The 23,465-nt window shown below is 36.2% G+C and overlaps 1 protein-coding gene and 1 pseudogene across 1 annotated transcript; both read left to right on the top strand.

The window, feature by feature from the left end:
- Positions 1 to 10,612: 10,612 nt before the first annotated feature.
- LOC126697868 (late embryogenesis abundant protein At1g64065-like) lies at positions 10,613 to 12,209 on the top strand (annotated as a pseudogene).
- Positions 12,210 to 16,057: 3,848 nt separating this feature from the next.
- LOC126713422 (late embryogenesis abundant protein At1g64065-like) lies at positions 16,058 to 16,985 on the top strand. Its single transcript, XM_050413174.1, has one exon. It carries the CDS (start codon positions 16,125 to 16,127, stop codon positions 16,770 to 16,772), a length of 648 nt encoding a protein of 215 aa, XP_050269131.1. The 5' UTR covers positions 16,058 to 16,124; the 3' UTR covers positions 16,773 to 16,985.
- The last annotated feature ends 6,480 nt before the right edge of the window (positions 16,986 to 23,465 follow it).

Below are 23,465 nucleotides of genomic sequence, written 5' to 3'. Positions count from 1 at the left end.
TTTGTATGCATTGTTTCATTTTTTATCTTACTTTTATGTTTCTATTTTTGTGTGAGTAAAAATCCAAAACCACATAAAAAGTGAAAAATTCAAAAAGTTTGATCGTATATGTTTGAGCACATATCACATGTGAGTTTGGCCTTGTACCTTTGTACAAATGGCTTTGTGCATTTTCGAGCTTAGCTTGTTATTTTTGCACTTATATCTTTGTGGGAAAAATCTTGACATCTTTGTGTGATTGTTGTAAATCGATCTTCAAGCTTGTCATGAATGATTTGTCAATAGTCATGTTGGTTTTGATACATGCGTAGACTTGTGCTTATATCTCTTCCCACTCTTTTATCTTTATTGCTTAAAGAGCTCAATAAATGTAAATCTCAAAATGAAAAGAGATAATGAGCTGCAAAAGCCGTCGCACATACTAGTATTCGACTAGGAAAAAGGGAAAGCGACTTATATGAAAATGTATGATGCCCAAAAAGCCAAAGGCTTGTTCATCAAATTGAAATATCAAAAATTTCAGGCATCAATCTCAAAAATGAGATGTATTGCTCAAAATGAGTTGTATTGATTCAAAATGATCAAATGATATGAATTGTAAGAAGCCAAATGAAAAGCTTCAATCTTATGTAATCATTTTCTTGTGGGAGGTCATATATGTTCATTTCTATAATTGAGATAGACCACTTGACTTAGCACTAGTTGTGTATGACTTGATTGAATTGATCATTGAAGCTTCACTCTAGACTAAGGACTATTCCACATTTGATACACACACACAACACACATGCCTAATGTTCAATGAATGTCTCATTCATTTGTTAGATTGTACTTGTCTCAGTCGCGAAAATCGCGTGTTTTGGACATACAGGGGCAGTTTTTAAAATTTTCTGTTTTCCCTCGATTTTTTTTTGTGACTGTTCATTGTCTTTTTCTTCTGCACTTTCCCTTTCTCACCGTGCCTCCATTGTCGTTCTCCATTGTTTGCTTCTTCTCAGCTAAAAATCGTCGACTCACAGGTATGGTTCCTTGTCTTGCACTCTAATTTTCCTGTTGTTATGGTTTTCCCTCTGGATTATTCTCTTTTGAGTGTGATTTTGTGATGGGTTTTGTGATGTCTTCGTTAACTTATTGTTACCTGTTCTTCTGGTCTTTGAGCTAATTTCTTTTGATTGGTTGTGTTCTTTATCATGTGCTTAGCTAGGGTTAGCTAATTTTTGTCTGATCTGTTGTTGCTATCATATTTCACTTTGATCTTGTGTGGTATCTTGTTGATGTGGTGTTGATTTTGGTCCCTTTACAGCTGTTTTTGTGGGCATACTTGATCTCTCTACTGTGTAGTTCTAATTTGGGCCTTTGGTGTCCCTCATTGTTACTTTCTGACCATACTCATCCTGCTGTTAGGGTTTCCTCATTGTTCCTACATTTTCACTAACCCTCTGCTGATATAGTCTGTTGGATTGTGTTTTTTGTCATTTCCCTTGTTTATAATACAGACTGGTCATGTCTCCATTCAAAAAGGCTGCTGTGAAAGGAGGTTCTTCCAAAGGGAAGGAACCCGTAATTGATGTTGATGAAGACACACCTCTCCCGAAAGTGACTCGCTCTTCATCACAGCGATTCGATCCCAATAAGTTCAGATCCTATTCAGCATATCAGTCATATGAGAACTTCTTTCTTCATGCCACACCACTACTAGAGAGAGCGGTGGATCTGCCTTCCCTTCATAACACTGACATCCCGATATGCTTTGCTCACAAGGATTGGAATTACCTTCTCTCGGATCCGGATATCGTGTATGACGAGTTGGTTAAAGAATTTTATGCTAATGCACTTGTGGAGGGAGATGAACTTAAGTGCTGGGTTCGGCAAAAGAGCTTTTTTGTCTCTCCTACATACCTGGCAGAAATTCTTCACATTAACAGACCAATTTTTCGTCATTCACCGGTCTATGACGATCTATGTCCTGATGAGGAGCTTCTAAAACAAAGTCTTGGTCAAGACTTGGAATTCTCGCCAAATGGAAAATCCATCAGTGTTTCCTCCCTTTCTCCGAAACTGCGAGTGCTTACAATTGTGATGTTTCACAATTTGTATCCTTTGTCCAGTACTGGGTATATGAATCTCGGACGAGCTTTGTTTCTTCATGATCTGGTTTCTGATGAAGAAATTGACATTTGTGCTCACATCTTTCATGTTCTGCGCAAAACGGTTCTTCGCAGTGAGTCTCGGATCTGCATTCCTTTCTGCAGTCTCATTTCACGGATCTTGAAGCTCAAGGGGATCTATCCAACGGCTGATGAGTCTCCTATCCCCAAACCGAGTCCGATCAACATGCGTACATACAATGCAAGTGTTGGACATAGTCGGAAGAGAGCCAAACCAGAAACTTCTGCATCTCACAGTGACTCTCAGTTCAGCAATCTCTCCCTCGATGAGAAACTTGATCGCATTGTTTCCTCTGTCCACGAGGTGAATACAAAGATGTCTGGACTCACTGCTTCTCTACACCATCAAAGCAACCGATGGGACATGAAGTTTACTTCTCTTCAGACTCAGTTGGATCAGATTCAGAGAAAACTAGAAGAGGATGACTAGCCTATTCCATGACAAAAAGGGGGAGTGATAGGCATAATCAGAGGGGGAGGATATTACCCTAAGGGGGAGTGTCACTATCTAAGGGGGAGTGTCTTTATTTTTTTTGTTTTGTTTCCTTCTTCTCTTTAAGTTGATATATTATGTTTTGTAAAACTGTTATTCAGGTATTTGTTGGTTTGTACCCATATGCTTTTGTAAGCTTTGAGGGTTTATGTTTTATGCATAGTTTGTAGGCCTTGTGGTATGTACCATGCTTAAGTGCAGCCTTTATGCTATGTGAAATCAGTATTTTAAATCTAAATGTTCAGCATTGTGGTTTATATACTGTCACTCTTGTGCCCTTGTAGGATTGTTCCTAGATGCATATGCCTTGTGTGCTATGCATTGGTTGAGTGTTGAGCATACAAGTGTCTTGCCTTGTGCTTGTTAACTTGTATGTCTTTGTGTTCATTCCAAGTGTGAATGAACACTGTGATCACTACCTTGTGGTGTTCACTTGGTTGATCAAGCCATGGTTTGTTCATTAACTCCATCTTATGCTTGATCTCTTTTTGCCTGTTTCATATGCATTAATAATTTTCTGCTTACAATGATCATGGTGTATTGTTGTGTTTCAGGAGTTTATGTTCATATGATTCAAGTGCTTCACAGCTTCTAGAATTAGGTGTGAGTGAGTTTTGATCAACTGTTCCCAACTCACATGTTAAGTCTAGAGTCTGTTTTAGGGTTTTGTCACGGAATAGCCAAAGGGGGAGATTGTAAGGTTGAATTTATTCAACCATCTAATTGGCTTTATTCCGTGCCAAATTTGCTTGTAATTCAGCATTTAGTAACCCTGTATTTAGGTGGGATTGTTGTAAGGGTAGTGAGTGAGATAGTGTGAAGATTGCTCAAGAGTGTGCAAGAAAACAGAGAGTCGCGGCTGGGACTCGCGACTGGACTCGCGGCTTCAACCCGCCAGAATCTGCACACGTGCCAAGCATGCTGGAAGATGAACAGTCATGCTAGCTGGAGCACTACAGGACAAAACAGGACAACTGGCCATACGGTTAACTCGCGACTGGAACTCGCGACTTAGTCAAGCCGCGAGGTCAAGCCGCGAGCCACCCCTGTTTTGGAAAAACCTGACGTTTCGCATTCCACTCCTCTTCAGTATAAATACCCTTTTAACCCACGATTGAAAGAGAGCTTCCAGAGAGAATTTTGAGAGAGAAACCCTAAAGAAAAACCAGATTGTTTTACCCACAATCTCTACCTTAGAGTCTCATCAAAATCCCTCACTCTCTTCCTCTCCATTGTCAAATCCTTGAGAGGCCTTTATACCAAACCTGGTTCTCACCATTATCATCTCTGTGAGACAGTCGTTTGGAGTTCTGGGAAGCAGTTAGGAAGGAGCCAATATTCATTGGTTGATGCTACGGTGTAGTAGCGGAATCCGGAAAGCTAGAAAAGAAAAAGGTTCGGCGCAACCTCGTTGGAGCAAGAAGCTTGGAGGGCTTAGGTGCATTGGGTAGATTAGGCTTGGAGGGTCTATTGCTGTCCTTGTATCCCAACTGTATTTTCTAGTGGATTGATTACCGCTTGGAGGGCGGCGGAGAGGTTTTTCGCCGAGGTCTTCGGTTTCCTCTTCGATAACATATCTGGTGTTATCGCTGTGTTTGCATCTTCCTTCCTCTCTATCTCTGCCTTTACATTATCTGCTGTGGTTTATTTTTGTTGTGGCTTAGATAGTTGTTTAGTCAATACCATGTTATAGCATATGTTAAGTTTCCGCACACTATTGTTTAACATATTGCGTGTGTTGATTAAATTGGTTTTTGGGGGTCTAAACGTTCAAAAGTGTTTTTGTACACGTTTTTGAACTTTCAATCTCGAAGGGACAGTAACAATGGAAGAACTCCTCCATGGTTAGTTGATGTCTCCCTTTAGTGAGAACCCCATATAGCACCTCCGTACTAAGGAAGATCCTCCAAGCATTCAGAGCAATCTGGGTAAAGACTAGTCCTAGGTATTAGAGTAAGTGACGGTGGAGAGCACTCAAAGGCAGTCTTGTTAGGTTTTGAGTTTGTAATGTTGGCAAACCATGACAAAACATGACAAAAACTAAGTCTCATTAGTTTAGAATGGTCTACATTGAAGCCCAAGACAAAAAACTCAAGTTTGGGATAAAAACAAATGAATTACAAGCTAGTTGGTTCGATCGATCGAAAGACAGGCTCGATTGATCCAAAATCGCATATCAGCAAAATCAGCAAATGTAAAAAGGCCATAACTTATTTGTTTGAAGCCTAAATCGCGAGCCGTTTTTTCCAATATTTAAAGGAAATTATAAGCTAACTCTAGGTGGGGTTTTAAGAGTTTCTTAGAGAGATTAGAGTGCATCTTGTGCCTCTTTTGTAGATCTAGGGTTTTGTACCCAAAAGCTCTCTTATGTTTTTTACCCGTATTATTTCTTGAAGGATCTCAAGAACTGGTGTTGTAGAAGTTGCTGCCTTCTCTTGTCATCAAAGGTGTTGATGATCTAAACCTTCAATAGTGGTCTTGGAGTCACAAACAGGAGAGTTTGTGTTGCTAAACCTTTGAGTGGGATCTCAAAGTCACAAACGTGGGTGTTTGTGTTTTGCAAAGGCAAAAGAAAGAAGGAGTCCGTGGATTCAGAGTTTGCATGTGGTCGTGTCAGAAAGTTCTACTGGTGGGTAGCAATAAGAAGTCGAGCGTGGAGGCTTGTAAGTCTTATTGTATGAACTTCGATTCTTTCTAGTAGATTTGCTTTTTACCTTGAGGATAGCTAGGTTAAATCCTCCCCAGGTTTTTTACCAGTTTGGTTTTCCTGGGTTGTCATATCGTTGTGTTTATTTTCCGTTGCTATACATTGATATGATATATTTATGATAACCTAGATTTGGAATTTGGACTAAGTAACAACTTGACTAATTACCTAGGTTAATCCAATTGTGTTTTTAAGGGACCTAAAGACCATCAAGTGGTATCAGAGTGGGTTGCTCTTCTGTTTTAGATCTTTTGATCTAAGAGCGAATCCTTGACCCCTGTTGTCATGGATAATTTGAAGTTTTTTTCTGATCATGTTTCTGCTCATGCTTCTGTTGATTTATTGATGCCTGTGAAACTCTTCGTATGGAATTATTGAAATCTATGAAAATTGCTAAGAAATTCAAGGAAGAGTTAAAATATGCTAATCTTGAAAAAGAGGAATTGATTGTTAGATTAGATGAATCTAATAAAAAGAATGAATTTTTGAGAAATCAAATTTCCTCTCAAGATAAGAAGATGAAAAGCTTGGAATAAGAGTTAGTTGAATCTAAAGTTAAAATTGAAAATTTGACTAGTACCAAGCCTGCTGTTGATAACAGAAGTGTTTCTGTTTCTCTTAAGCATAAAACTGAGAAAGTTTATATCCCTCATTTTAAGAGGAATAATAAAGAAAAAGCTTATTTTGCTAGGTTAGACAGGTAAAAGTTCTGATGTAGACGCTAAAGTTTCTAAACCTAAGTCTAAACCTACTGTTAGAGAGCATAATAAATCTGTTTTTGTGCCTATTTGTCACCTTTGTGGTGTTGTTGGTCATATTAGACCAAATTGTTCTTTGTTGAGGCAAAAACCAAAATCTGAGACTAGATTTGTTTTTAGGAATACTGATATTCCTAAATTTGTTTTTGTTTGTCACTTTTGTGGTGTCTCCGATTACATTCGTCCTAATTGTCATAAACTGAAATTTACGCATTTTGTGTTTCAGTCTAGGATTTGTGATGATATTTCTCCTGCCATAAGTCCATATAAATTGTTTCATATTCTTTTGAAAAATTTGAGCTTGTTGGCTTGTGAAAGGAATTTGCAGGATTTCAGTCTTTCTCAGAAGATTAGTGTAATCCCTCAAATACACTCTACTTCACATGGATTTTCACCTACAAAGCCGAAGACTCGTGCTATATGGGTGAGAAAAAATTATCTAAGGTGAGTGTTGCTGACTTGTCCCTGATTTAATTCTTTCAATTGTTTCTGGACATGTTTTGTTTTTGTTGTTTTGTTTTTTTAATTTTTTTATTAAAAAAAAAATCCAAAAAACATTGAAAATTTTCAAAAAGACAAAAATATTTTATTTTGTGTCTTGTTTTATTTTTCTTGAGGATTACATGAATTATGATATCTCTCTTGATTTATAACATGCTTGACATTGTAGAGAAACATGAATAGTATGTGTTATATAAGTGCTAAGCTATTTATAATTTTGTATGAGTATGTACTAATTTGTACATATACTCATAGGTTAATTAAGAAATTGATATTTCTTGTTTGTGTACCCTCTATAGCTTAGTTAAGCACTGTCATGCATTGCATTTGCATTGTTCATTTAGCATAATATGTGCTTTTTGTTTTTGGTCATAAATTTTTTAAAAACCAAAAAGATTTTTGTGTTTTGTATTTCACATCTTGGATTTTTAATCAAGGATTGACCATATTATTTTTACATAAAAAGTTTGTGTACCTTGTTTAGCTTTGATGAGCTTACTTATTGCACTTTACTAGTTGAAACTTTGTAGTGCATGTTGTGTGGGAGATGTTTATAGTTTTTGATCACTTTGTCTTGATCTTGAAGTCACATGTCTTTGACTGTCGGACTTGAACCTTTTGAGAAAGGCATAAATAACTATCTCATCACTGTTCACTAACCAATCATGAACACCTTAATGCATATCGTAAGATTTTGTACTCGAGAAAGTGTAGTATATGCACAAAAAGAACATAAGGTGTAGCCTCAGTTGAAATGCTAAAATTGGTGTGTACATTATTGGACTTAATGTTAAATCTATCAAATAAAATTGGTGTGTAAATTATCCCGGCTATTTTAATAAGTTTCTGAATAATTAAAATTTGTGTGTACAATATGAGGCAAAATCAAGAAACTTACATGATTGCAAGCTTATGATCTAGGAGATGTAAGACTTATATGATGTAACTCTTTAGGTGATAGTCTCTTTCAAATTCTATGTGATGAATTTTGTAGACTTTGTGATTGATTTCTATTTACATATCACCACACATGTATATCAAGTTTTTGCTAGTTGCACACACTACACAAGTTACTCTTTGCAAAACTTGGTACATTATATTGTGTGTGATCTTGTTATGGCTATCCAAGATTAAAGTTCCTTGATTTTGAAGCAAAATGTGTTTAAAGTTTGAGATTTGAGGACAAATTGATTGAAAAACTTGTTTTTGGAAGATCTGGGTTGAATTCTAGTGTTTTTGAAAAATTTTAATCTCATACTCATGCATTTCATTCATGAAACACTATGCTTTGAGGAGTTTCTACATTAAATTGCTCTGTTTTTTTAAAAAAAGATTGATTTTTTTTTCTTCAGATTTTCGGTTTTTGACCAAATTGTTCATGTATAATTTATTTTTAGGATTCACATGCATTGCATTGATTTTTGTATTCATCTTGCAGTTTTGCAGTCATATCTCTCATTGTTTTCACACCTAACATGCATACACTTTGCTAAATTGGGTACTCAATTTGATTTAAAAATTGATTGATTAATTTTTGAGTTATGTACTTTCTAGTATATGCTATTTTTATGTGTGAATTGTAGAAAATTATTTTCTTAAGAGATATGATGGATAATCAATGTGCAAATATTTTCTCTACTCATGCAATTGTTTATGGGTCACATAGTGTTATGTTTGCATTTATTGAAAGAGAGAATATTTTTCTTCATGTGTATCATCAACTTAGTTTTTAAGTTTGGTTTATGTCTTTTTACTTTTCCCTTCCTCCTGAATTTTCCCCAAAACTGTTTTTCCCAAAACTTATTTTGTTTTTCCGATTTTTATAGGGGGAGAAGCTTGTTTTTAACCTGTGTTGTTCATAGGGGGAGTTGTCTCTATTTTCTATAGAGTTGAATTGTTTTGTGTTCCCTTAATTCTCTATTTTCTCTTATTCTCTATTGCGTATGTTTTCTGTTGACCTTCTGATTGGGTTGTCTTTGTCAATACGTGACAAAAAGAGGGAGAGAGATTTAGATGAGAATCTGTGGGAATCCTATTTGTTTTGTTTAGGGGGAGTTGAAATTGTTTTTTGAAAGGGGGAGAATATAAAAACTTTTTGATTTATCTAACTTAGGGGGAGAGTTAGAATTTACTTTTGTTTTTTATATTTTATTTCATATTATTGTTTATATGTCTTTCTTTCCACACATGCAGTGATGTGTATGTTGAGTGTTTTAGGAAAGATAGGTATATTCTGATTAAGACCTTCTACCTCTTATTGGCAACTTCTTGGTTAGGAGTCTTAGATTGGAATTTGTGATGTATTTGGGCATTTTATTGTATATGGGCATTATGTTGTATGTGTGTTTTGTCACGGATTGCCAAAGGAGGAGATTATTAGGTTTTGAGTTTGTAATGTTGGCAAACCATGACAAAACATGACAACAACTAAGTCTCATTAGTTTAGAATGGTCTACATTGAAGCCCAAGACAAAAAACTCAAGTTTGGGATAAAAACAAATGAGTTACAAGCTGGTTGGTTCGATCGATCGAAAGACAGACTCGATTGATCCAAAATCGCATATCAGCAAAATCAGCAAACATAAAAAGGCCATAACTTATTCGTTTGAAGCCCAAATCGCGAGCTGTTTTTTCCAGTATTTAAAGGACTTTATAAGCTAACCCTAGGTGGGGTTTTGAGAGTTTTTTAGAGAGATTAGAGTGCATCTTGTGCCTCTTTTGTAGATCTAGGGTTTTGTACCCAAAAGCTCTCTTATGTCTTCTATTGGTGTTATTTCTTAAAGAATCTCAAGAACTAGTGTTGTAGAAGTTGCTGCCTTCTCTTGTCATCAAAGGTGTTGATAATCTAAACATTCAAGGGTGGTCTTGGAGTCACAAACAGGAGAGTTTGTGTTGCTAAACCTTTGAGTGGGATCTCAAAGTCATAAACGTGGGTGTTTGTGTTTTGCAAAGGCCAAAGAAAGAAAGAGTCCATGGATTCGGAGCTTGCACGTGGTCGTGTCAGTAAGTTCTACTGGTGGGTAGCAATAAAAAGTTGAGCGTGGGGGCTTGTAAGTCTTATTGTATGAACTTCGATTCTTTCTAGTGGATTTGCTTTTTACCTTGAGGATAGCTAGGTTAAATCCTCCCCAGATTTTTTACCGATTTGGTTTTCCTGGGTTATCATATCATTGTGTTTATTTTCCGCTACTATACATTGATATGATATATTTGTGATAACCTAGATTTGGAATTTGGACTAAGTAACAACTTGGCTAATGACCTAGGTTAATCCAATTGTGTTTTTAAGGGGTCTAAAAACCATTAAGTCTAAATTTTGCGTTGAACATTTTCTCATACACCCCGACATCATCAACACCTTGGTAATAGCACTTTTCAAACTTAAAGGGTAGACGGATGGGGATGTCATCGGGGATCTAGTATCTCTCCTATAAGGTGTCAAAATATTTTCTTTTAATAGTTGAGTTAAAGTCATTGACCGTCCACATGAGGGGAAGAACGAACTTCCTAAGGACGTTAGGGCCAACGACGAATCTAATAGGAGATTCAACGTTCTCAATGTTCTCCTCGCCGTCTGAGTCTTCATTTGTACTACTTTTGACCCGTCCACATCCAAATCCTCCTCAGAAGATGAGTTGGCAGACGGGACCCTTTCCGGATAAGATGCGCTAGTGTCGTCTTGACTTGACGAGTACACCTTATCATGGCCTGCTCCTTCGCGGACACACGATTGTTCACTCGACGCTTCATTAGATATTATTACACCTACAAGTGACGGGTAAACTCCTAAGACACTACAAGTCTATATACGCGACAGACATATCATACTTAAAAAAGAATGAAAATAAAACATATGAGTATAGGATGGAGAGCACTTATAGGTGTACGATGCAGAAAAGAGAAGGTAGCAATGTGGTGAACAGATGTACTGAGGTGACAGAGTACTAAATTCTTGCAGATGATGGTGGCACTCTGACACTAGGAAATGGTTACAAAGAGTAGAAATGAAGGGGAAAGGTGACATATATATATAGAGAAAAGGGTGCAGAAGACAAAGTGACGCTTTGATTCGAGTAACTGGCCACTAAAATTTCATCACGTGTCCCACAACATTTATGACTTTCAACTACCCTCTCAATCAAAGCATGATTCCCAATAACTAGCTGAGGCCGTCACCCCACGTGTTCGTCTGGCGTATCAAGCGACGAACCCATGGAGTGGGGGGCAGTTGATAGGGGTAAATCCTAGGGTAGAAGGATTGAATTAAAAGAGTTAGACTTTAGAGATGAGGTAACCAGAAGAGATGGGACAATTGGTCTAACAAAACTAGCAGATGGATTTACGACCTGGACGGATAGATAAGGAGATGGATAGACACTTTTAAGTGAACGGATAAAAAGGAGACGGTCTGTTGAAACCACATGTCACCCTTAAGGCATTTACATGGCACCTATGTGGCATGGGTTGTCTCCAAGGATTCTAGTATGGAAATGTCTTGTGCTCCACACCCCACCATAATTATAGGAATCTCTATAAGGAAATAATCCCGTAAATTGCGAATATTAATGAAGATCTTCCTTACAAGGAAATACCTTCTCCACAAAAAAATTAAAGTTGGCTCTATACTACTATAAAAACCCACAAAACCCTCACAAATCAAGGTACACGTAATTTTCTCAACTCTGGCACTTTAAAGTTGTAGAAATTCTCTCTAACTTCACCTTTGGAGGGAATTTGGCCGGTACCACACCGGTACTCTCTGCAAGGTCTTCTTTATTTCTGTTTCGCAGGTTCTGTCTAGAACTCGTGAAGACTGTGCAGCTCACTGACAATTTTTGGCATCATCAAGAATCACTCCTATTCCAAAAATAATTCCAAATCAAGTAGTAGACTTTTAATAGAGCTTGATAGCTTCAAATAACAGTAACCCAAAAGGAATAAAATTCCTTTATTATCCAAATCTAACAAGGAGTTGAACTCCTAATTCAAGCCATATTCTACAAGAGTCTTGTACTCAGACTTCTGAGGAGCTCAGGCGAAAGAAAATGATCAAGTTGGCCATATATATTGCTACTTTTGCTTTGTTTCAGACCATTGTCATCTTGGTGTTTGCACTCACTGTGATGCGTGTTAGTACCCCTAAGGTCAGGTTGGGCACTGATGTCACGTTCCAGAACTTCAACACTGGAACCCGAGAATCACCTTCCTTTGACTTGAGCTTTACAACCTAAATTGGGGTTAAGAACACAAACTTTTTTCCCTATAAATTTGATAGCACCATTGCGACGTTCATGTACGAGGGTGTACCAGTAGGGCAAGTAATTATTCCTAAAGGTAAGGCTGGGCTGCGTTCTACCAAAAAAGTTACTGTCACAGTTAATGTGAATTCCAATGCCTTGCCTACCACTACCGGTCTTGGAAGTGAGTTAGGTGCTGGGGTGTTAACTCTGAACAGCCAGGCCACGCTTAGTGGGAAAGTGGAATTGATGTTTGTGATGAAGTAGAAGAAATTCACTGAAATGAACTGCACCATGACCATTGATTTGTCAACAAAGGCGGTCCAATCTATGATTTGCGACTAAACTATTTTGTTTAGCTTCATTCCTTTTAATTCTATTCTTTTGATGGATTTTTAATTGTTTGTTTTCATTATTGGGAATACTTGTATTGACCTCGAATTACTATGTGAGAATATTTTTTCTTATGAAATGATATATACAGTTCTATATACTCCCTACCATACCAATAAAAGCAAACCAAATTGCACAAAATCGGAAATTGATTAGGACTTTTACAATATATATGAACCTTATAAAATCTTAGTTCCAAAGGGGTGGTGGATCCACAATAAATTAATTAGTAAATATATTGTTATATAATAAGAGATGAATTAGTCATTGAACTCCCAAAGCTTAAAAAAATTACTCCTTTTTTTTAATTTTTTTTTATCGTTTTTACTTTTGTTAATTGAATATGACATTTTCACACTTACAAAACAAACCACTATCTATCGATATACTACTAAAATTTGGTTTGACATTTTTCACAAACACCTACTATACTATAACGAAAAACTGGTTGTGAAAAAAAAATCCTAAATTTGAAATCTCAATATTCTGAAACTCCAAAATCAATCAACCAAAACAAATGGTGAATCCATCAAACCGAAATCCAAAACAAAACCATCAAAATCCATACCATCAATTTATGCTTATGTGGTTCAATTTCGTGTTGTTCGAGTCTACAATATTTGTCTACGATGAGTGTGAGGGGTATTTCAGATTAATATGAAAATAAGGGTTATTTACTTTTTTTTTTTCCGGTAAGTTTAAGTGTTAGGAAAAATCTAGACTCTGGTTGACTTCTTTTAATCGAAATTCGACAACTTGATTATTTAAATTAGTTATGCAATGGATACTAGTTAAGAAGTAATGGGCACAACCATATTGCAAATATTAACTGCAGCTGAAAAAAAAAAAAAAAACATGTGCGATATGGTTACGAAGGGAAACCCCTAATGGGAAAACCCTTTGAGGGGTTTATCAAGCACCTCCCAACGGAATAATTCACTAAGTGGAATGCATGTTTACAATAAAAGAGTATATTGATCCTCACATTATTGCCTACAGTATAACTTGCTCACGTGACCACACAACTTGATTGAAATAGGTTATTGCAACAACCTCACTTGGAACACCATAATGTTCTTCAATATGATGTTGATGATGACACTCGGTACAAAACCCTTGGCACACACAAGTCGAAGCAATATTTCCTTAATTCTTTGCGTCCTCTCTAAGGACACAATGACTTAGGCAAGCCTTTTATATTATTAAAGTTATGATTTTTACATAATATTTTTGTTGGCTGTATTCCATGACAAAAAGTATTGTAATTTTATTAATTTATTTCCTTGTATTTTGTGGGATTTAATGGTAATGAGATTAGTACTAAGTTGGGGAAGATTGCACAAGAAATCCTTGTAATCTCTTCTGCATCCCCTTCCTATTTTCATACCTTGAGATGAGATTGTACCCAAACACAACCCACACCCATGCAGAGTGTAGAGAGTGTTTTGAAGTTTGGAAAGCATTGGGTCTTTGCCAAAATAAGCCGGTGAGACTTGCAGTGAAATCAGGTGGTATTGCGGGATCTGGGAAGTTAGTGAAGACATGACTCAATGAAGTTCGTTGGTATTTAGAGTTTGAAGGGCTCAGGTACTTTGGGTAGATTAGACTTGGTGGGTCTTTTTGGTATTCTTGTACTCCAAATTATTCACTAGTAGATCATTTTGGCTTGGAGGGCCTCAGAGAGGTTTCTATGCCGAGTTCTTCGGTTTTTATTTTCGATAATACATCGCATGTTATCTTGGGTTTGCTATCCTTTTCCCTATTGCCCTTTACATATTTGCCTTGCACTTATATATTCATCCATGCAATTGTTGAATGCTTTGATTGATTAATTCGCTAATCACGTATATTCTGCATTAAATGTGTTAAGTATAAAATTAATTAAGCTGTAATTAGAAATTGGGGGTCTAAACTAGCTTTAGCATTTGTAATACTGGCCTTTCATATATGATCCGAGCGACCATGACACAATTTCCAAGGCTTGGGCAAAACATGTAAAACTGGATTTTAGCGGGTTGATTGCTTAACTGGAGTTAAGCTATGTATAATGTATTGAGCTTTAATGAAGCTGAATTAATCAAGCTAGCAATCAAGGCAACAGAATCAATAGCTTTTTGAGCAGTCTTTCCTGTCTTCAATAGAGATGTTTAATCACAATTTGAGAGACTCAAATGCTTACATCTTAATACATACTTTGGACATGTTATGGATATATGTTGCCAACACTCATAGACACTGGAGCCTAATGTAAAAAATAATGATTAATTACATTTTCCACTTCTTAACTACCCTCAACTAAAAGGATGGTATTTTAGTCATTTCGTTGGGTCTTAACGGAAAAATGGATGACATGGGCCTATCTACTTGTTTCCAATATTTGAAGGGAGTCATTGTCAATGACCCGATATAGGTAAATAGTTTAATAGTTTTTCAAACTTTTGGGTACGGCGTTGTTTACTGAGTATGGATTTTAATTTTTTTTACTAAAACGTCGTATTGGGTTTTATTAAAAAAAAGCACACACACAAAATGGCACCGTTTGGTTCTAGGTTTTCAAATTTTCCTCCCTATAAATACACTCTATTCTCTCTCATAAGACTTAACTCTCTCTCTCACTCTCACCTCTCGCCTCTCGCCTCTCGCCGGACTGACGACTCGTGTCTGAGCTCGCACCAGCTCACCGCGGATAGGCGCCCATAGTCACCGGTAAGCCATCTTTGCGTCTTGGGTATCTTGTTTATTTTTTTGGTTGTTTGTAGTACAAACTTTACATGCTGGCTATTGAGTTTATGTTTCTTTGTGAATGTTTGCCTTACATGGTAACATGGGTTTGTGTTTCTTGTTATTCTTAGTGTCTTGGGTTTGTGTTTCTTGTTATTTTACATGCTACAAACATTGTACTTTGTTTTATGAGAAAACAGTCAAAACACGTTGGTCTTGATTTGTTGATAAGGTGAATATTAAAGGTGATAAGGTATTAGACATTTAGTTAGCATTCCCATTTAACTTATTTAAGTGCAGTGAGGGTGAGTGGGTGACCCCAAACCCACCAACTCTATTTTCTCCACTTTAATGAGTTTCTCTGTTTTTAACTTTATAGTTTATATTGCGAGGTAAAAACTAAAATGAAAAAAATTAAACAAAAGGTTGAGATAGTTTAAAAAAAAAAAAAAAAAAAATCTTAAATTGATCTGAAGATTTTAGAATCCCAACAGAACAAGAGTCCATGAAAATACAAACTTCAAAACTTCATATAAATAAAAGAATAAACTCAATCTAACCTGTCCAATTAATAATAGAATCCTTTTTTTTTTTTTTTTTTTTTTTTACTGTTTTTTTTTTATGGTAAAGCAGGTGAATACTGATTCAGTATTGCTGAATAGTAAGTGTCTAAAGAAATGTTAAAACCGACCAAATCGATTAAACCGAGCCGACCAAACCGCACCGCTATAAGTCAGAAAACCGACCCTAATCAGTATGCATCGGTTTTAATTATGAGAAAACCGATCTCTATCGGTTCGATAACAAATTTGAGAAAATTCCGAGCCGACCGAACCGCGCACACCCCTAATAGCCAAAGTCTTTTTCGCAAAAGGCGTGGCATTATTTCTTTCAAATCGTTATCTTGAAATAAGAGGCCATCTAGAAGACTAGAACTAGAAGTCAGCATTCCCACGCTGAGGCGCGTTTGCCACATTTTCCCGGAAGCTCTAGTTGCATTATTAATTCACTCAATCAGACAAAATGTCAGAGCACTATATATAAGCACCTAATCTATTGCCATTAACATAAAGTCCTCTCTCAGCAAAGGAACTAGCATAAACAAACAGAATAAAGGTTTTGTATTCACTGTTCCAAGAAAAGAAAATGGCAGAGAAAACTAACCAGCAGGTATACCCTTTCACACCAGCAACTAAGCAACCCAGAAATGATGAAGAGTCTGGCGCTTTAACTTCTAATCAGGAGCTCAAGAGAAAGAAAAGGATCAAGTTAGCCATATATATTGCTGCTTTTGCTGTGTTTCAGACCATTGTCATCTTGGTCTTTGCTCTCACTGTGATGCGTGTTAAGACCCTTAAGGTCAGATTGGGAACTGATGTCACGTTCCAGAACTTCAGCACTGGTACCCAAGCATCACCTGCCTTTGACTTGAGCTTCACAACCCAAGTTCGGGTTAAGAACACAAACTTTGGTCCCTACAAATTTGATAGCACCATTGCCACGTTCATGTACCAGGGTGTGACAGTGGGGCAAGTCATTATTCCTAAGGGTAAGGCTGGGCTACGTTCGACCAAAAAAGTTGGTGTCACAGTAAATGTGAATTCAAATGCGCTGCCAAGTACTACCAATCTTGGAAGTGAGTTAGGTGCTCACGTTTTAACTCTGAACAGCCATGCCAAACTTAGTGGGAAAGTGGAGTTGATGTTTATAATGAAGAAGAAGAAATCAGCCGAAATGAACTGCACTATGACTATTGATTTGTCAACAAAGGCGGTCCAATCTATGATTTGCTAGTAAACATAAACGCTGTTTAGCTTTATTTCTTTTAATTCTATATTCTTTTGATGGATTTGTAATTGTTTTGTTCTTATTATCATAATTGTTTGGAATTATTTGTATTGACCACAATTTACCATGTGAGAGTTAGAATATATATTTCTTTTTGGCAAAAATAAAATTTACACTATAAAATTTAAATTTGATGAATTATCATTTTAATACAATAAATTTAAATTTGGTCATTTCATTCCGTAAATTTTTGATGTTATCATTTTAGTATTTTCATCCAATTCTCATGTGAAAAATGCTGTTATATCTTAATATGACATTGTTTTAAACTATTTTTTTAATTTTACAAACGTGAATAATAAACAACAATTTTCAAACGGTTGTAGAAAAAAATAGTGAAATAACAACGCTGTCAAAATTAAAGAACCAAAAAAAAAAAAAAAATGGTAAAATATATTTAGATCTGATGGACTCACGAAATATAGTATGTAAATTACATTTATGCCTTTTTTATAATTAAAAATGGAATAATATATACACTATAATACGGTACTATACTCTATCGTATACTAACACAAATAAAAACAATAAAAAATTGAGTAATTTAAAAAATCATTAAGACTATTAGAGTATATTGATGAAGTACATACTTAATCTGTCTATGTCACGTGAAGATATTCTCTTTACCACACCCAAAAAAAAAAAAACAACATCAACAACAATAACTACTAGTAACTTTACCCCTCTCTCACACTTGATCTTAGCCAAAAGGCCAAGAAAGGTTTGTCTCTCTTTTGTCACACACGATCTTAACCAAAAGGCCGAGAAAGGTTTGTCTCTCTTTTGTCACACACGATCTTAACCAAAAGGCCGAGAAAGGCATGTCTCTCTTTTGTCACACACATACGCATATGGTAATGAAACTATTACAAAGTATTTTGTTTCTATTCTACAATGTTCATTATTAATCCACCAACAATATATGAGAAGAAAATCTGTTAGGTTCTAAGTACTTAGGAACTAATGTATTAGAACTCTAATTTATATTGTTGGCAAACCATGATCAAAACAGGTTTTATAGTCTTGTTTAGACTTGCTCAAAGTGAATGCGTTTTATGTTAAGTTGGAATCGAGTTGTTGCAGAAGTTATAGTATGATTCTACCTGGCTCGATTGATCGAGAATTAGGCTCGACTGATCGAAACTCGAGCAGAATATTTTTCTGCAGAATTTTCCAACTCAGCCCTAAGCCCATATGACGTGTAAGGTTTTTATGTTTTGTCTTAAGTATAAAAGAGAAAACCCTAGCCACGTTTTAGGTTGCTCCTTTTGCTGTGTGTGTGAATCTTTTGTGAGATGTAGAGGTATTTGCCTTCACACATACTTAGGATTATCAAGAAAGAGAATTTGATTCAAGAACATGATGATCATTTAGTTGCTATAATAAAAGTTTAAAGATACACAAGCAGGAGTGCTTGTATTTGCTGGAGAATCTAAGAAAGAAGGAGTCCGTGGTCTCGGAACTTGCATGTGGTCATGTCAGTAATTTTCTACTGGTGGGTAGCAATAGGATGTTAGTGGTCTAAATTGCTATTGTAAAATTTCGATTCTTTCATAGTGGATTCAGGTTTACCTTGAAGATAACTAGGTTAAATCCTCCCAAGGTTTTTACCGGTTTGATTTCCTAAGTCATCATATCTTTGTGTTCTTTATATTCCATACTTTGCATTGATATGATTATATGATTGTGTTAACGTAAATCTGGAATTTGGACTAAGTAATCATTTGGCTAATTAACTAGGTTAATCCAAGTGTGTTTTAAGGGGTCTAAAAACAAACAAGTGGTATCAAAGCAAGTTGTTCTCTTGTTGAAGACCTTTTGATCTCTAAGCTGATCCTTGACCCCTGTTGTCATGGAACACAGACACTCTTTGGTTATTCCTCCTCACTTTGATGAGAATAATTATGCTTATTGGAAAGTAAGGATGAAAGCATTCCTGAAATCAATTAATGAGAGAGTCTGGAACTCCATTGAATATGGATGGGAGAAGCCTACTACTCCTGTTAGTGAGTGGCAAACTTCTTAGAAAGAAGCAGCAGCCTTCAATAGCAAAGCTATGAATGCAATTTTTAATTTTGTTTCTATGGATGAATTTAAGAGAATCTCTAATATTGAGGTTGTTTATACTGCTTGGAATATCCTCCAAACTGTGCATGAAGGTACAAAGGCTGTCAAAATTAATAAGTTGCAGCAATTAACATCTAAATTTGAGAGTATTAGGATGTTTAATGATGAATCCTTTGATGAATTTTATGCTAAACTTAATGACATTGTTAATTCTGCATACAACTTGGGTGAAATTTATGATCAACCTAAAATTGTTAGGAAGATTCTTAGATCTTTAACTGAAAACTTTAGACCCAAAGTGACTGCCATCACTAAGAGCAAGGATGTGGACTCCATCCCTGTTGATGAACTTGTAGGATCTCTTCAATCTTATAAGTTGGACCTACCCAAAACTAGCAAATCCAAATCAATGGCCCTTAAGTCTGTTGATGATGTTGATGTTGGTGGATTTGATGATGAGCTCTCTGCTACAGAGATTGGTTACGATGCTAAGAACTTTAGGAATTTCCTTAGAAACAACAACAGAAGGGAAAGAGGTAAGAACACTGTTGAACCTAGAAATTTTAGGAAGAATGATCCTACTAAGGTTAACAACACTGAAAAACCTAGAGAAAAAGTAGGTTAATCTTCTAATAATTCTATGGGTCCTCAATGTTTTGGATGTCAAGAGTATGGTCACGTGAAATCTGAATGTCCTACGTACTTGAGGTCTAAGAGTAAGGCTATGGCTGTAACCCTTAGTGATGATGAAGTTTCTAACAATGAGTCTGGTAGTGATGAGGATAGAAACTTCAATACTTTCACTACTACTACTGTAGTTGATGAAAGTATTGTAGTTGATGAAAGTATTGTTGTTGAGGAGAACCCTTCTGATGGGGAACTCTTTGAGGATGCAGATTTACAAGAAGCCTACAATAAACTTTGCAAAGTTGCTGCAAAGGATGCCATGAGTGTTGAATTAGGCTTAGAGAAAATTGCATCTCTTGAACTTGAAAAGAATAATCTGCTTGTGAAACTGTTTGATGCTAATGAATTGTTGAATAATGTGAAGACTAAGAACATGCTTTTACTTGATAAAGTTAAGAATTTGGAACTTGAATTATCTGTTGCTAGAGAACAAACTAATATGTCTGCAAGCTCCAAACTTGATCACATTCTGAGTGTTCAAAAGTCCCCCTGTGATAAAACTGGCTTAGGTTTTGTAGAAAGCATCTCTGTGCCTGCACCCCATTCCATAAACTTGGTTCCTTCTTCTTCTTCCGAACCCTCTGTGAGTGATGTTGTCAAACCCTCTATGAGTGAGGCTAAATCTATAGAAGTTACACCTCCTAGGAAGATTAGGGTTGATCTTCATGAGTCTAAACCTAAGGCTCCTAACCCTCCTAAGGGCAAGACACACGATAAGCCTGCATGGGTTTGTCATTTTTGTGGAAAGTTTGGGCACATTCGTCCAAACTGTTACAAGTTGCAAGTTGCTAAGCGAGCAAACAAACCAAAAGTACCTGTGCCTTAAGCACAAGATCCTATGGTACTTATTGGTGAATTGGTAAAGGCTCTAAACCTTTGTTCCAATCCTGGATTTGGTAATCATTCTCATGTGAATAAGAACTCCAATGCTCGAGGTGCATCTAAAAAGTTTTGGATGCAAGAGACTCAATCTAAGTGAGTCTTTCTGACATGGTCTTTGTGCTTCATTGCTCTACTCTTTGTGACCATTGCTCTTTGTTTTTTTTTTTTCTAGGATTTGCATTGCATTACATTCATGCGTTTCATTCTAGGTTTTTTTTTTAATAATAAAAAAAAAGAAGCAAATTGTGTTTTGCATTTATTTTCTTGATTATTGAAAACAAGGTTGGTCAATTTATTTTCACATAACATGTTTTTGTACCTTATTTAGCTTGGATAAGCTTATTTATTACACTTTACTAGTTGAAGCTCTGTAGTGCATGTTGTGTAGGAAAGATGTTTATAGTTTTTGATCACTTTGTCTTGATATTGAAATCACTTCTTTTTTTTCACTGTCGGACTTGAACCTTTGGAGAAACGCATAAATAACCATCTCACCACTGTTCACTAGCCAATCATGAACACCTTAGTGTATATCGTAAGATTTTGTGCTCGAGAAAGTGTAGCACATGCATAAAAAGAAAATAAGGTGTAGCCTCGGTTAAATTGCTTAAAATTGGTGTGTACATTACTGGACTTAAAGTTAAATCAATCAAATAAAATTGGTGTGTATATTATCCTGGCTATTTTAATAAGTTTCTGCTAAAATTTGTGTGTACAATATGAGGCAAATAAAAAAACTTACATGATTGCAAGCTTATGATCTAGGAGATGTGGGAGTTATATGATGTAACTCTTTAGGTGATAGTCTCTTTCAAACTCAATGTGATGAATTTTGTAGACTTTATGTTTGATTTCTATTCACATATCATCTCACATGTAACTCAAGTTTTTGCTAGTTGCACACACTACACAAGTTACTCATTGCTAAACTTTGTACAGGTTATTGTGTGTTTTTGGTTTGACCAACCAAGTTTGAAAAATTCCTTGAGTTTTATGCAAAACATATTTGATGCTTGGGAATCTAAGGAGAATGGTTTGAAAATCTTAATTTTGGGAGAACTGGGTTTAAAACATGTGTTTTTGAAAAGAATTTCATCTCATACTCATGCATGTGTTTCATATAATTCAATGTTTTGAGGAGTTTCTGCGTAATAATGTTGTGTTTTTCAAAAAAATGATTTTTCCAGAATTTCGACCGATCGAACTTGTTTTTCAATCGATCGAAATTGCGATTAAAATTTGCTATGAGTCTCTGTCTGTTTCGATCGGTGCTCCATTGGTGTTGGATCAATCGAAGCATTTTCGACCGATCGAAAATCGTATGGAGAGTTTTTTAAAATCTGAGTTTCTCACGTGTTCATACACTTTTCAAAACTTTTCAAACTCTTTCTCTCTCTATTCGATCGGTCTAAGGCTCCAAGCAAGTTTTTTTGTCGTTTTCCTCCATAATTTTTGCAAGGTTTTCCTTCTACAAGGCCAGTAAGACTATTTTGCCCTTTCTTTTTCATTTATTTTTTGTTTTCATGCATTAAATCATGCTTTATGGGGAAAATTTCGAACCTCTTAGCTTTTGGGTTTTTTTTGTTGATTCAAGCCATATTTCTTGAAATAATCAATGGGTTTTTGTTAGAAGTTGTTATATAACTGATCTTGATGGTTTAATTTGATCAATTTGATGGATTGTGAGAAATTGAAAGTTCTAGGGTTTGAATCTACCCGATTTGGGGTTTTTGTTCAAATTGAGTTTAATTGATGAAATTGGCTTGTTGGATTGATTAATTTGATCATTATAAAGTATTTTCTAACTTGTATGATGATCAATTGGTCAACTTTGTACAAATTGAACAAGTGGTTTTTCAAAATTTTGGGGTTTTTGTTATAAACTCTATACTCAAGCCAATTTTGTGATTCTAAACTTAAATTGAACTTGTTATCACTGCATTAGAGCATGCATCATGACATTTGTCTGTTCATGCATCATATAGATTGTTATTTCTATATTTTTTTTGTGCTAACTTGCAGTCTGCCCTTGGTTTTTCTTTTGTTCTTTTTGGTTTTTTTTTGTGTGCCTTGTCCTTACCCTAGCACCATGACTAAGATCACTAGAGCCAATAGGAAAGCCTCCACTTCTTCTGATCCATCTTTTGAGAGTGATAGGTTTTCGAGCTTGAAAAACCAAGAATTGTTTGAGACACTAAACCTTAAAAGATAGATCTAGCCATTAGAGCTAATTTTGAGCGTCAGGGTTGGTTGCCTCTTTTGGATATCCTCCTCCTACTACCCTGATTAGAGAGTTCTACTCGAACCTCTCTATCCACATCTATGATTCCAACACTTTAGTAAAGAGTTGGATACGAGGTGTAGAGTTCATCATTACTTCTCGTGTAGTGGCTGATGTTCTTAGGGTACCCATGGTCCCGAACCCTGTTTATCCTTATGATAAGTCTCCTCCCTTAGATGACATCATGTCTTACATCACTGGTTCTTCTATCCGGTGGGGTTCTGATCCTCGGATCACTTCTGCTGAGCTCACTGAGACTACCTATCTTTTCTTTAGGATAGCGTGTCATTCCTTGTGGCCTATCTCTCATCTGCACACCATTCCTTTGGAGCGATGTGAATTTTTGTATGCTCTTGTTACGGATGCTCCTATTTGTTTTCCTCAGTTGTTTCTTCATTCTTTGAACGAAATTCATAAGAGTTCCTCTACCGCTCATGCTCTTTTTCATCTTGTTTTCATTCATAGGATCTTGCTATTTTTAGGTTTAGATAACTTCCCTACTTCTGAGCCCGTACACATAGTAGCTCCTATAGGTGCCGCCTTTCTTAGGCAGAGGGCTACTCAGTTGAGACCGAGCTCTAAATGCCCTAGGGTTGAGCCTTCTAGTACTGCACCTCGTCCTTCTTCTACTACATGTACTTCTTCTGGTGAGGTGTTTGCTGATCCTGTAGATGTTGTTTTTCCTCCACCATCTACGTCGGATGACTTTGACATTCATCGTA

Source organism: Quercus robur, chromosome 2 (assembly GCF_932294415.1).
Source record: "Quercus robur chromosome 2, dhQueRobu3.1, whole genome shotgun sequence".
Taxonomy (NCBI): domain Eukaryota; kingdom Viridiplantae; phylum Streptophyta; class Magnoliopsida; order Fagales; family Fagaceae; genus Quercus; species Quercus robur.
This window is presented reverse-complemented; position numbering and strand designations above follow the sequence as displayed.